Consider the following 14,957-nt stretch of genomic DNA (forward strand, 5'->3'; position numbering starts at 1 on the left):
CATCGTTTACATTGTTTTGACGTTCCCTAATATCTGCGACAGAAAGTAAACAAGTATCTTCAGAATAAAATAAAAGGAACTTGAAAGTGTTCGGAATCATAAAATGAAACAGTTTTACGATTGTAAAAAATCTTATTAAACAATAATATTGCACTTTACAATCTAGACGATTGTCTGAGTCTGAATTATTGTTAACTAATTCGTTTCTGTTAGTCTGACTGTGGCGGTTGTAACAATGACCACCATGCCTAACTTTACTCCAGAAATAGCAAAAGGTATTTAATATGTCAAGCAGAATATATCTAATGAAATATATATTGATTCGTGTAGGACGTAGGAGACTTATTCAATGATCTTGTTACAGCTGTTCTGGCAGACGTTCTAACAGCATTAAGTACTCCAGAAACTATTCAGAAACTGACCGAGGCGAAGGAAAATTCGGGTAACGAAATGCTCAAAATGATGCAGTTTGTTTTCCCAATTGTAGTACAAATTCAAATGGATGTTATTAAAAACTATGGATTTCCAGAGGGACGGGAAGGTAAACACGAAACTGTCCTAAGCCAAAAATCTGTTTCCTTACAAATAATTTATTAGTCTTTCATACATTACAGGTACGGTTCAGTTTGCACAATTACTCAGAGCTTTAGAGAGGGAAGACCCTGAAATAGCACAATTACATAGTCAAGTTCGCTCGTATTTCCTTCCTCCAGTTACTATAAGTTCTTCGACCGAAGCATCACTTTAAAATAAAATATGTTGCACATAACGGAAATTCATTTTATGTGTAATTTCTTTACTTTACGACAGAAATCACAACAAATAGAACAAATTGACTACTTCTGTTAGATATCGGAATACAACGGTTCATCCTTCTGAACTTTGTAACTCTTCTGTACCTTTGGAATCCAACATCCAACACGAGTATTCAAATGTACTGTTTTCTTGTGATTCACGCCACAAACAAGAGATAACTATTCCTTTTATAAATACCTTTGAACTCGAAGATCGTAATTCGAATCTAGTATAGAGGAAAGACACATACAAGGGAACTTCAAATTAAATATTTAATCAGAAAAATTAAAAATTTTTTACATTTATTTGTATAATAATAATAATATTAATAATAATATAATCTACTAAAATATATAATATTCATTCTTAAATGTTCTTTGAATTTGCTCTGCACTTACACCAACACTAAAAACTAAACAGTGTTCCATTGTTCGCGTAAAAATGAAGCTCGTGCAGCATCACATCATGTACGTACAAAAGAATACCAATCTATTGCTTTGTACAAAATAGTAGAAAGAAAGCAAGGAACAATTGCCTAGATCGATTAGTCAACGAAAATAAAAGGTTTAAGAGTTCATCGACGTTGAATTGCAGACGCGGGAGACGCGTCGCTTGAATAGAAGAATTTTCCTATAAAAGCGGTGACCGCAGACTTATTAAATCAGTGTAGTACAACTTTGAGTGGTATACAATGACTTACATTTCTATCACATATCACTTCATATTTTCGCGAACGTCCGGATAAATACACATTAAATATACAGTTTCAATCATAGAAGCAAGTATGTTGAAAATGCATAATGCAACAGAAATCATTAATTTAACGAAGAATAATACAATGGAATTATTTAAGCAATATTTCACTTATAACAGAACTTGAATCGCGTGTGTAATTGATCTTGTACGATTCAATTAGAAGCAGGCAAACACAGTTCCCCCATTTGCCAATGTTGTATTCTTGTATAAAAATTGTAAAATGCGTTAATTGCTTCAAAAAAGGAAATGCTGAGTCGGTATTCACTCTACCTGCAAAGTAGTCCTTCAACACATTCAGGACAGTACTCTGACTAATTGTTAGCCACGAGATAAGCGTAGTCTTAATTTAACTTTAAGAATCAGCGTCGATCGTTGTCGCGACTCCTTTTCCCGTGATGTAGTCGGTTTGCCGATGTGATGCTTAGTTCGAGTTATCCGTCCTGGACGTGTTTCAAAAAGAACTCACTAATAAATTACATACACGCGTTCTGATTGTCGACAATCGTCGTTAACCTGTTAACCCTGGATGATGATTTATCTCGTCGTTTATCTTCATTCGTTTGTTAATTCAATTAGTAGAATGTTACAAATTCTCTCCGAAATTTGGGCTTCTTTTTATAGATTTCTTTACTTAAGAAGCTATAGTTCTGAAAAACTAGCTCTTCGGTCTGCTCCCAATGAATTTTCTGCATTCAGTTGTGTTTCATGAGCGAACTCGGAAGAATTTTATTTAAGCTATGATGCAACCAACGAGTCGTCTTGATTCCGGACCCTTACTAGTTTCTCTGAAAGCCATGTATCTCCACGTTTTAGAACAATAAGGTTCCCGTGGTTTTCGATGGAACCTGCAGCTCGTTAATGGTACCGTTATCAGACTGATACAGATCAAGTTGTTTGTACTTTGCATATCGCTGATAATGGCAGTGAGACGGTCGAGCTCGATGGCCTTTGTATTGCTCATGACTACATCCAGAAGTGCTCCCGACGATGTTACTTCGATCTCTGCTTGCTTCGCAGTAAAATCTGTATAGTCTGAATTTTCTCTGTAGAAAGTTATCCGGTTAACAGGATAAAAAATACGACTGTCGTGTCGCACCGTCGTGTTCCCGTCGAGCCGTCAACGTACAGAGACGTGCTCGTTCGAGTGTACAAAAGTATTGATGTAAAACAAACGAACTCAGCAACGTTTTCCTCGAAAAAACGGGAAAGAACGAGCGAACAATGTTAGAAAACACTTTCAGGCTTCGTTAAAAGTATCTTACATACCGTCCATCGAGTATAGACGAAAAAAAGTGACTTGACAATTAGGGAACGATATGCTGTTAACGTATTTACAATTTTTTCGTTCTTCTTCTTTCATTATATAAATCAAGGTACAATTGTAAATTGCCTCGTGTGGAACGAAAGCTAATGCGATTCTCTTTACTGTCCTCGGATTATGGTTGATACCCTCAACCTGTTAACCAAGGAAGACGAGTCAACACGCCGGTCTCGTGATCACTTTTCCGTAGCTCCTCGGTTTTTAACTTGCGAACGAGCATGATTAAAGGATGTTTATGCAAATACAGACGCTCGTGCAGCACTCCGTAAGAACTAGAAGGAGTTACCATAGCTTGGGAAAAATTCCTGTTAATGATATTACACGCTAAGAATTACCGTAAAACCCAGAATCCGAATTTAAAATAAAATAGAAATACTACTACATTTAACTCTCCGCATGCATGAATGCTATACACTGCATAAAATCCACAATTTATTATTTTCCCAACAAACGGTATCGATATCGCTTGTACTAATATAAATAGTGTTCACTCGGTTAACAGGTTGAATTGACTATCGAACGAGTAAAAACGCCTCGTACTTGCACGAATATACAATAACTTCCCATTGAAAATTCTCAGAATTTTCGAGTTTCCCGTAGTAATCAACGTAACCCATCCCGGCGTCGACACGTGAGTTTCCATGAAATTATAAAACGGTCCGATTTTTAATGAACCAGCGACTCCTCACCGATAAGAAAATGCATTCCAGCCCACGCTTGTTTCTCCGAAGTGCACGAAATCTGTGCAAATAATGTTGAATCATCGTCGTCGGAATGAAACGTGTGTGAAATTTCACAAACTAAAATTCGACTCGTACGTTACGCGTACGTAAAACACGATTATTACTTTTTGCAGTGAATTGCTCTCGGACTGCCTCGTCAGCAAGTACTTCGAGATACTGATAAACACAGTGAATAATCAGCGGACAACACATCGTTTTACCAACATACACGTCTCTCTCAGCAAGATGAATATTTAAGCGGAAGCACATTTCTGTCGCGTCTCGTGAACTCGTGTGATAAGTCATTTAAACCCGTAAAACCGTTTATAGGATACACGTTGGTGTATCGACAATAGGGCTGTGGATGTTACACGCATAACTTTTGTCTAAATCTCTGCGTAAGTTTAACGGCTCTAGATTTCACTTACGCATAGAATAATAAAGATTTGTATTCGCATGAACATCCATAGTCTATCCATTATTTCGCAAGTATTCTCGTTGCGACATGTTTGACTTTACCGAACCATTTCTAGTCACAGAAAATGATTTAATAAAATAATCCTCTGGCAAGTTATGTATTTCTATATATTATTTATGTAAATGTTTTGATATTCTCTTAATTACAGCAGGATAGTTAGCAGTCTGTTATATCATTTACGTGGTCATTTTGTATGACAAAATGACCCATCGGTTTCGATAGTGACTCACACCGACCCGTACAGGTTTATGATGTACATATTCTGATCTCCATAATTAGGAAATTGTAAAATATACTGTACATACACGTATACACCGTTTCCATGAGCAATTTTCTCATTATATTTGGTACACGATTTGCAACGATCAAAAATGTGTTTCGAATGGAATGTATGTGTGTGTGTGTGTGTGTGTGTGTGTGCGCGCGCGTGTGTATGTGTGTGTGTGTGTGTGTGTGTGTATGAACAACAATGTCTCCAGGCAAATTGAAAACAAATGCACTTTTCGTTTTGAACATTTGCTCACACGAGTTCACAGAAAGCAAAATATGTTTCCACCTTTCGCATCGTCGCTAAACTCCATCAATTAAAAAGCATGCTACAGCGCGAATGTATAGTAGTTTGTTTTTTTTTCGTTACGAGCCGCGATCGATGCACATTGTTAAGCGTATAAACTTCAAACCGAAGAACCCTGTTCGATATATAATATGCTTTTGCAAATCACGATTACAGTCTCACGATCTCGTTAGCCGTAGAAAAAGACGTATATATAAATACAAGAACAAAAGAATTGATTCATGACGCGTCGACCACTGCTCCTATCACCATCCCCTCCCGTTTCATGTCTATAGTCCGCCAAAAATATTATTCAATGATTCTATCCTATTACCGAGTCAAATCGAGTCATACTTAAAAAATATACTATATATGAAAAAGGTGCTTATAAAATCTAGTTATACACCTTGGGGCCGCGCAAGCATTCGAACACTTAATTTACACAGTTTTCATCGTTTCCCGTTTCTTGCGCGTGTCCATCATCATCATCATCATCATCATCATCATCATCATCCTTGAAACAGTTCCCCATTCATCGTCGTTACGCGATTAATCTACAAGCGATTCGATCGTAGCGGACGCAAAAAACATTTCTGCGTAATAAGCACGATAGAAATAAACGTTCGCTAGTCTGTCTCAATTGCTATGTAAAAATAAATGTCGATGTTAGCCGTGTTCATTGTTGAAACTTTGAACGGAGCCCACTAGCGTACTTCCTTAACATTTCTATTTTCTCATCGATTAACAAGGACCGATCGGGTCGATGATGGTCGCTTTTAATCATTCGTAAAAGACTCGTATTACTTTCAAATGTTAAAACTAGCGTGTTCTGAATATTTTTTTCGTTTTTTCTTTTTATTGCGATAGGACGTTTTCACTCTGTCGTCTCTGTGTGGGTACGTGTCTGTGTGTGTGTGTATGTCGTCTATTATCTTGAAATAAAGCTATTTTATAGCGAGCGAGAAACTTATACCGTACAGGGTTACCGCTAAAAACCTCGAATACTTTTTAGACCACGGTGCTCTTGATTTATCGACTGACGTCATCGACAATTCTATTGTCGAGCTACGAGAGGAACGGATTCGCTGTAGTAGGTGTATTCGCTGCCCAAGGATCCTGTCGAATCTGATTGATCGTAGGACGGGGTGGTGGTGGTGTTACCGTCGCAAATGGATTTGCTGAATACGAGATGGTTGCTGAAAAATTATTCACAACGTTAGTCTATACTCGGTAATTGTTTCTACACCACGTATTTTAAGAATATTTCATAAATAAGGAAAATAAAAAAAGAACGGAAACTTTAAGAATAACGCATCCATTAGAAACTGTAAAGATAATGCATTCTGTTCACACGTGTATATACAGTCTGATCGAAAACCTTTAACAGTATGTCGTCGGTCTTCGCTGTAAAAGAAAATTTACAACAAAAATTGTTGTACTCTCTTCAAATACAACATTCGAGTCATGCACTCATGCAGTATAGAGTTGATCACTTTGTTGATACTCACGAATTTATTTCCAATGAAATGCTATTTTGCAGACAAAATACGTTACAACAAAAAAACACAAATACACACAAATCATTTGTTTTCAAGAAAATTAAATTACTTTAGTGTTTGGAATTCTGTGATTACGCTAGAATTCTATCTTGAAATTTTGGTAAACCGTACGCAGCATCCAACAGTAATTATCGTTGGTGAGAATATGTTGGTATAAATATAAATATCGATAGCTTGAACGAGTCTTTCCAAGATGAATAACTTATTCGATGTTGTCGATATTAACTTAAACGTTACCTGCAGGTGTTGGCGTAGCTGGTTTAATCGCAGAAGTACTGACGAGATTATCAAGGTTAACCAGAGCAGAGTTCTCCCCGAGGAACGACTGTGGTGTTTTCTTAACAGCTCCCGTACTTGTAGGTAGATTTTCGGCTATGCCTCCCAAATCGAATGGATCTGGTGATAGCGAATCTCCTACAACAATTATCATCACGTGATCCTGTTTCTCAAGAATAAATCTATGTACACAGCATCGTAGGCGTTGCATTTTGCGTATAGCTTATATAAGCAAAGAAAGATTCGACTTCGCAACCCCTGCAACACTATTCTCTATAAGAAATCAAGCGTACCATTGTTTACTGGTTGTGGACTAGATCCAAGCTTATTTCTGTTAGTAATTACATCGAACTCGTCTAAGTCGCTCAGCGGGCTGACTCCTGGGTTGTTTTGATTGCCCGCAGAGAAATTGTTAAAACTAGATCCGGTGCCGTTGAAACCGTTGCTTGTGGTGTTATAATTATTCGAAGATGCAGGCAGATTGAAGCCTATGTTCGGCGGCGATGGCGCCGCGAAACCAATGTTCTGCGGTGATTGTGCCGCGAAGCCAATGTTCTGCGTTAGGGTGGGGTTGTTGAAAGACGGAGAAGCAGATGTTGCACCCTCTCGTCCGGCCTTAACAATCGGCACATTAGAACACTCGGATTCATTTGTTGACGAATGTAAATATTCTTCGATTTCTGAAAAGTCTTACTGGCTTTTTATTTGTTTCAGTTTCAGCGGTAGCGGGCACAGGTGACCAAGGATCTGCTGTAGGTGGAGACGTAACTGGTACAGGTGATGGTGCGGGTGCCCGCCACGGATCAATGGAAGCCGCTGAAATTGGACGAACCGTTTAATCATCGTAGAAATAAAATCATAAGTCGTTCATTTAATTCCTCGCAACTTACATGGTCTTTGTGGTGGAACAGGTGCCCATGGGTCGATCATGGGTGACGTACTACTCGTGTTGGGGGCGCTCCATGGGTCATTCTGCGGCTACGGAATAAAAACCAGTTAGAGAATTTCGCATCTAATATTTCTAGAAGTTTCAGGGAATAGCACAGTGCTGCAGCAACATTTGCTGTATTAGACAAACATACCTTGTACATATAAAACTGAGACAAATCCAAAGACTGTTGTGCAACGTGCAAAGAGTACGCAATGTCGTATTAACATGCAATAAGCAGATGCGTAAGTGTCATTTAACTGAAGAGCCTGATATACCTGTGGCCTGGGCGGGGGTGCGGCGACGGGAACACCCCAAGGATCAGTTTGTGCATTGGCTCCACCGCTGGCTTCTCCTAAATTAACATCCAAGAGGTCCAGCATATGACTTTGTTTCTCGGTTTGTGGAACTCTGAAAGACATTTGCATCCTTAGGCAAGAAATGAATGTAAATTCTCATCAATGATATTGTAATGCACGATATTTTCGATATTCGAAATCTGCAATCACTGTCACTAACTTAAAATCTTGCTGGCTCTGACTGAGAGCTAACTGCAGTCTGACGTCGTCACTGCGCCTTCTTTGTTCTTCCTGCTCCGCCTCTTCCCTAGACATTGCCAGAGCCAATTGCAGTTGCAGTTCCTCTTCTCCGACTGTTTGTGGCCTTGCAGCTTCCAATTCGGCTATTTAGTGCGTAGATTATAGTTAGTTAAAGGTTATGTTATAGAATTATACAATGTATCTTTTTTTAGGAAGGTATCAGTCCTCAATGACCGACGTGATATTCCTGCGGTTTCAGTTAAGATAAGAAAGACACACTGTATAAAATAATACATTAGTTGTTATTCATACGTCTAGCTGCAGATTCGGATCCGAGGCGACACGGTTCCCAATCCTGGAACTAAATCGATAAGATGTTATCATCGTTTAATAACATAATTGCTCGATATTTTTAATACTAATTGTAGAAGACATACATCACTGCTCACGGGTGACATAGCATCTAATCCTTCGCTCCCAAACCCGCTAACGGATTGTGTAAATCTTTCCTTAGCTTTCAATGCTCTGGCTCGTTCGTTTCTTAACCTCTCATCATCTTTTAATAAGGCCACTAGTTGCTTTGCTTTCTCTCTTACGTTCACACCTTGATCTTTAGACCCTTCCATGTATTGGAAATCTAAAGGTAACGAAAGAAAGCGTCAAGAAAATTTATATTATATTATTATATTGTGATAGACGAAACAACTTACCCTTTAAAGTTTGGATGGCAAAAATATTTTCTTTACATTGCTGTGCAACCTTTTCTGATCCTGTTTTAATTAGGTACTCCAAGAGGACTAAAGCTTTGTACACATGCCGCCAATTTTTACCGTGATCGTTCAATCTTTTCCACAACATCTGCATGATTTCAGTGAAAGCTACAACATTGTATGTTAGGTCAGAAATTTCTGCCATAAGTGTGCTGCTTGGACCCCATGGATCATTGCTGGTGGCTTTACGTACTGCTTTCTGTCGAGTGCAACAAGTGTTTGGATTAAACATGACAATAGAGTATTATGATAAAATATTGTTTAATTACCTGCGCATTGCTATAATTATGGGCAAGATTAACAATGTCTCGCCTAATACCTGCCAGGTTAACCTGCATAACGTCTTGACCTTGTCTTCTCATCTAAAAAATTACCACCGTATATTACAAGCAGGTAGCAAAATTTGTAATTCTTTCAGAAGCCCATACTTATCATCATCTACATTCGCGTTTATTGTCTATTAGATTTAATAGATGTTACGAATTTCTCACATAACTGAAATACAATTTCAGTTAAACGCATGTACAAAAAGAAAATGGAGAAAAAGGAAAAGATGATTCGGTGATAAATATGGGCAATCATTCCATACCAAAGCCATGCGACCAAGTATGTATAAATAGAGAGAAGCAAAAGATCATTTGTAAAATATTTATTCTAGTCTACTTTTACCAAATTAACATATTACCACTACTTTCTATTTGATTAGTGTTATAATAAGATGAATGAAAGTAGCTAAAGTAAAAGTGCAATCGACAACAAAGTAAAGAAACCCCTCTTATTATGTACAATGTTCCTCTCGCCTATCAATTGTATCGCCACAGTACTTGCAAATTAAAATATTTATGACAAGCAGAATGCAATAAGGTAGTAGAATAGGATACAACTACTTTAAATGTGTAATATATACAGCTTCAAAGTAGAACAACTTTATTTTTGAGATGTGCCTATATATACTATACCCCAAATAAAATGTTTCAATTAAATCAGTGCATTTAATGTCCATAGTACTCAAATTAATAGAAAAGAGACTGCCACTTTCCATTTCAGTTACAGCCTTTTATCTGAGAACATTCTTTTCACTGTATCCAACAATCCTTTTAAGGGTCATTATCTTATATTTCTCTACAAAAACTTAAACTCTTCTTTGAAAATAATATTTGCTGCAATACTGACTTGCATAATGTGCATAAGTATTGTTATCTTATAATTTTGCGATAAATAAAACATAAATGAGTCCAAGTATGTGCAAAAACTTGATTACTAAAAACTATAACTCATGTATCTTCCGTACACAGGATGTTGGGCCATTAAGATCGATTCAAAATTAATTATTTTTGCATTGTATGCGCATATTTGAAATAAAAAGTTTTATTATTACATCCATTATGGATTAGAATTCTCCATTGCAATTATAAAGTAATTTTCAGTGACATCCTGTATACTACTTAGAAAGGTAATTCACAAAACATTTATCTACATGATTTCTTTTTCAATCATTTTCTAACAACATCATTGATTAGTAAGGTAATAACACTTGTTATTTTGTTGACTGTGGCCAGTTGTGAAATTTACCTTCTGCATCGCCATTGTTGGCATACGAAATACTGCTGGCAGTTGTCGATGAAGCTACTTCTTGCCCAGAAATATAGAAAACTTCCCGAACACTCTTCGAATCAGAATAAAATCCTACACTATTAGACAGTTCACTAAATAAGCAAGAAGTAAATTGTTATATTTACCTGTGGATGATAAATGAATTTTTACGTAATGTGCAAATGATTAAATAACTAACTGAGGGCACTTTGTGTAATTTGAAAAATCTTACTAAATATTATGCAAATAAATATTGCACAGAATACTGCGTATTAAATGAGACATGTATACATATGTGTTTGTGTGTGTGGTGTACAACTGTTGAATATACAGTATCATAAAAGATGTCAGATTGGAAGAATACTTAACAATTAAATAGGCACAACTCATACTTCATAAGTAAATTATACTATTATTTCAGCTTAAGAGTTGATACAATTATCATTGTTATTTACCTCTACAGAATAATACAGATAATATAGAGTATAGAGGATATATAAACTATATGTAACAAATACGATACATTTAAAGCAGGTATTTTTTCTCAAAACAATTTATATTACTATCTGCAACACTCTCTACGGTGTAATTATAAACTTTTTTTTTATTAAAAGCAACTTTGTACCAAAAGAAACTAGATATGTAAACTTATTCAATTTCTTTAATGATATAATGGTGACAATAAAATTAATATGATACTAAATTAACAAAGAAATCAAAGTTGCAGTTTTTGTGCAATATTACTCTGAATTCGTTGATTTAATATTCTGAAATATTATTTGAAAGATGCAAAGTACTAAATTAATCTTTGAAACTACTTTTATTCATTATTAAACTTGTTGCAAGCACTTTAATGTAAGATATTTGAAAAGAATTTCAAAAAAAGAGGAAGACACTCTTATATTAAAGAAAAAAAATCTGAACCAAATTACTTGTTTGAAAAAACAATAGACTGCATGCAATAAAAGTAAAAAGGTTAGATTACTTACATTGATAAAATGGAGGATTTGAATTTTTCTTCAGGATAGTCTTGTTATTAAACTGAAAAATAAAGAAAACCATTGTTATCTTCCAGTCAATATCATTATATTCAGTTCTTATCTTATCACAACACGCGTACAATGTCAATTTATATAACGAAATCCTTAGTAACATAAACGATGCAATAATATCAAAAGTTCAAAACTGTTTGAATCATTGAATATATTTAAAATATATTCACTTATGTTTTGCCACTTTGTCATACCACTTATGTCTAGCCATAAAACATCTATGGGAGATAACAAGCGCACATGTACTTGTCAGATAACCACATTGACAAACATTTGTTTGCATCGTTTCGTCAGACACAGAATTATCGTTCGGTAGAGTCTCTCTCTGTAGACAAATATACCTCGAAAGGAACAGTTTAATACTATAATATATGATGCGCTAAAAGAATTGTTTATACGTTAGATCTACTTAGGATTGTCATTGTATGGTTTCCCAGTGGGAGCTGCATGGTATTAGACTTATAAATGACCGTGAAACTATTGATTACACGCATAACAAATGTCAAGTATATAAAGAAAAAATATAAATCGATTAAAAGATCATAATAATGCCTTCAAATTATCTATACCTAAGATGTCAGTTTTTTGTAATGTCATCATCAAGTTGAAACGGTTTATAACGACAACTCAGCAGATTTTTTGTCAAATTCACGAGTACAGTTTTTTTTTTGCTTATGACAGTCATTTCTCGGTGGTATTCACAAGCTAAGAGAGGTTGGGGATTCTGCTGGTACACTATGTACTTACGTAGACGCGTCAATAACAAATATTACACTGTATAGAATAAACTGTATAGAACGATATTCGACACGAATATTTAATATGAATTCAACGTCAATTTTTTACCAGTTTGTCCTTTGATTTGCATCGCGCAATAAATCACAATATTGGAAATTCGTGACCGTAGGTCACCGACGACTGTCACAGACAGGTTAAACAGAAAGTCTGCTCTGCTGTCAGACATCGGTGACCGACGCGACGTGGCGTCCAATGTGTTGAAAGAACAATGCCGTCGACATGCACATGCTTTGTATGTACGTACACAAGTTTCCATATCAATCCGAAACAATAGATACACGCTGTAGTATAATATAGCACATCAAATTTATCTGTATTCAAATACTCTGCGAACGAGATAAAAACTTCGGATTGTATTCGAATAGTCGAAGCACATTATAACACGACTTTAAGTGCTTACGTCCTCCAACTAATCTACCTACGTATGTAGGTACCATCGGATAAAAAAATATTCAAGCATTCGAATGTATTCGTTATGTATTCTAACACTCGATTATTACGAACGGTACACACTTGATTTGCATTATATTTTTCTGTATCTCGCAACCGGTATACATTGAATTTTTCTTGTATTCGTACGTTCGTGCAGACGATATCATAATAACATTAGACACTTGAACATTCTTAAGCTGTTGAACACTGCACGAATATTCCAGTACATACTCGAACACTATCCGTTAGAATAGTTATGCCTTCCGAAGAATATTTAGAATACTCGACAACTTACTGAGCACTTGAAACATTTAAATCGTTTGCGTAGCTTGAATCATGTTATACACACATTGACTGGTATCCGTAAGACAACATGCACTGTGCATAGTTTATGAAAATACGTGATATGTCAATTTCGAAAGTTCCTTCCTATGCCTTTATACGCACGGGCGTGACTTCGTGGTCTTGCTCTATTAAAATAATTCGCCTCGAACACAGATTGTCACAGAGCGAATGAAAGGAAGTAAAATAGCGGAAAATTCATCGCGATTAGAATTATTCAGGGAATGATGATCTATCGTTGAAATGGAACAGAAAGCCTCGCACACTTTTATTCGACGGACCATACCACTCGCAATTCGCGTGTTCAACGTTAACATTTCGTTACCGAGTTCTCGTTTTGCATGATCCAATGTAGAGCCGTTCTACTCACCCTGACGTGTACTCGAAATTTAATACACTAACTTTTGTAACCGAAATAACGAACAAAATAACATAAAACACTTATGACAAGTCCATTCACAGGCACTGACGAATTAGGAGCTACGAGGCAAGATGGCGCTGGAAAATATTTCCTCCTCCTCTTTCCCTTGTTTCGCGGTGCAATTGACGGGGATTTGACACTGAATCCGTTTCTGACAGACTTGAAAACACGTTCGAGGCTGTTCGAGGCTGTTTCTTGACGAACCTAGGCCTTGTGTCTCTACGGCTGCTTTAAATCACCGAACGTACTACGTGATTTTTTTTATCGAAATAAGAAATTTGTCAATGAAGCGTTGTCTCTCTTTATGTAATCTTATGGCGGATTTACATGTATGTACATGGACGTCTATGCTCTAATTCTAATTGCTGGCAATACGTATAGGGTGATTCAGAAGTTGCATGAATCCTTGTATGATGTGTAAAAATATGTATTATGCAAACAATCTCTGTTAGAATTGTGTAATAAATAAATACTAAATAAAATAGAGAATACCTTGCAGATATAATATAGCAAAACAGAAATATACATATTAGTAAGAAAGAATAACCAAACATTATCTTAACGCGTTCCATTCAGTGCCGTGCCGCGAGCTGAGTTGTTTTTACTCGACTTATCTCTCTGACCATTTGATATTTTGAATAAAATTTGATATATTACATGTAATTATTAATTATCGTGTATATAAAAATGCAACAAACTTATTATGACTCATTCTTGCGATGGAAAATAATTCTGCAACCCTAAATTTGTTATAAACTATTTTTTTAGCGCATTCATTAAACACACGTGAACATGTGTACCCTCCGATGGTACACGCGACACAGAATGAGTTAAAAAAAAATCTGCAAAAAAGGGGTTTAACGACAATACTACCCTTACAATTTTTTTTAATCTGGAAGTAGAGCGAACAAACCAGAGCGTGGTCAATCATGTTATAAAATACATGACTTTGACACACGTCAAAATCTCAGGTTATTTTAAAACCATGAGAGATGATCAGGTTATTTTAAAACCTTGACTCTAATGTCAAGGTATGTTAATAGTCCACAAACGCAAACTTATACCCCTTTCGAGTAAAAAAGACATTAAATTAGATAAGGAGTAAAGTAGATAAACAATTTCATAGTGGGGGGGGGGGGCAGCTTCGTTATATCGTGGTATTCGATTAATTCGATAATTTAAATATTAAATATTATACTAGCTACTAGCGATGTAATTTCTTACTGTAAAAATTCAGTGATTGAATACAATATGATGTAATTACAAGTTATCCGATGTCATTTAAAATATACCTTCTGCTTTTGTATTGAAACATTATCATGGGCAAACGCTCAAACTATATATCTCTCATTATCACAATGCAGAATCATCGAAAATAATTAATTATGACATAATTAGAATAAAGAACATCTAACCAAGTTCATAGAATTGTTCAAGAAAGTTTTCTGCATTAATCGAAGCAATAAATTCTCCTGAACAATACTCTGTGGCCCTGGTTTATTGTGAATAACCAAACATTATCTTTAAAAAAAGATGCAAAAAAAGGGGTTTGACGAGAGAATAACCCTTACCGTTTTTATTTTTTAATCTGGAAGTAGGGCGAACAAACCAGAGCGCGATTA

General features: G+C 36.0%; 2 protein-coding genes across 12 annotated transcripts; one reads left to right on the forward strand and one right to left on the reverse strand.

Annotated features, from left to right (window-relative positions):
- Window positions 1-15: 15 nt before the first annotated feature.
- On the forward strand, window positions 16-775 carry LOC117220706 (protein C10). The gene is made up of 3 exons (XM_033470933.2): window positions 16-275; window positions 365-541; window positions 615-775. The coding sequence occupies exons 1-3, from the start codon at window positions 236-238 to the stop codon at window positions 746-748; spliced, it is 351 nt and encodes a 116-aa protein (XP_033326824.1). The 5' UTR covers window positions 16-235; the 3' UTR covers window positions 749-775.
- lqf (epsin homolog lqf) lies at window positions 571-13,441 on the reverse strand. 11 transcript variants are annotated; one of them, XM_076528570.1, is made up of 16 exons: window positions 13,285-13,441; window positions 11,280-11,331; window positions 10,270-10,363; window positions 8,967-9,059; window positions 8,638-8,896; window positions 8,365-8,564; window positions 8,240-8,288; window positions 7,908-8,070; window positions 7,667-7,817; window positions 7,543-7,575; window positions 7,351-7,438; window positions 7,155-7,276; window positions 6,754-7,075; window positions 6,422-6,598; window positions 6,134-6,154; window positions 5,690-5,821 (listed from the first exon to the last, which is right to left on the reverse strand). In XM_076528570.1, the coding sequence occupies exons 3-15, from the start codon at window positions 10,291-10,293 to the stop codon at window positions 6,138-6,140; spliced, it is 1,698 nt and encodes a 565-aa protein (XP_076384685.1). In that variant the 5' UTR covers window positions 10,294-10,363; window positions 11,280-11,331; window positions 13,285-13,441; the 3' UTR covers window positions 5,690-5,821; window positions 6,134-6,137. The 11 variants fall into 11 exon arrangements, with proteins under 11 accessions (XP_076384639.1, XP_033326815.1, XP_076384648.1 ...); XM_076528524.1 differs by lacking the exon at window positions 6,134-6,154 and having other exon boundaries at window positions 571-5,821; window positions 13,285-13,436; XM_033470924.2 differs by lacking the exon at window positions 6,134-6,154 and having other exon boundaries at window positions 571-5,821; window positions 7,667-7,799; window positions 13,285-13,433.
- Window positions 13,442-14,957: the final 1,516 nt, after the last annotated feature.

This window comes from Megalopta genalis, chromosome 1 (genome assembly GCF_051020955.1).
Source record: "Megalopta genalis isolate 19385.01 chromosome 1, iyMegGena1_principal, whole genome shotgun sequence".
In the NCBI taxonomy this organism is placed as follows: domain Eukaryota; kingdom Metazoa; phylum Arthropoda; class Insecta; order Hymenoptera; family Halictidae; genus Megalopta; species Megalopta genalis.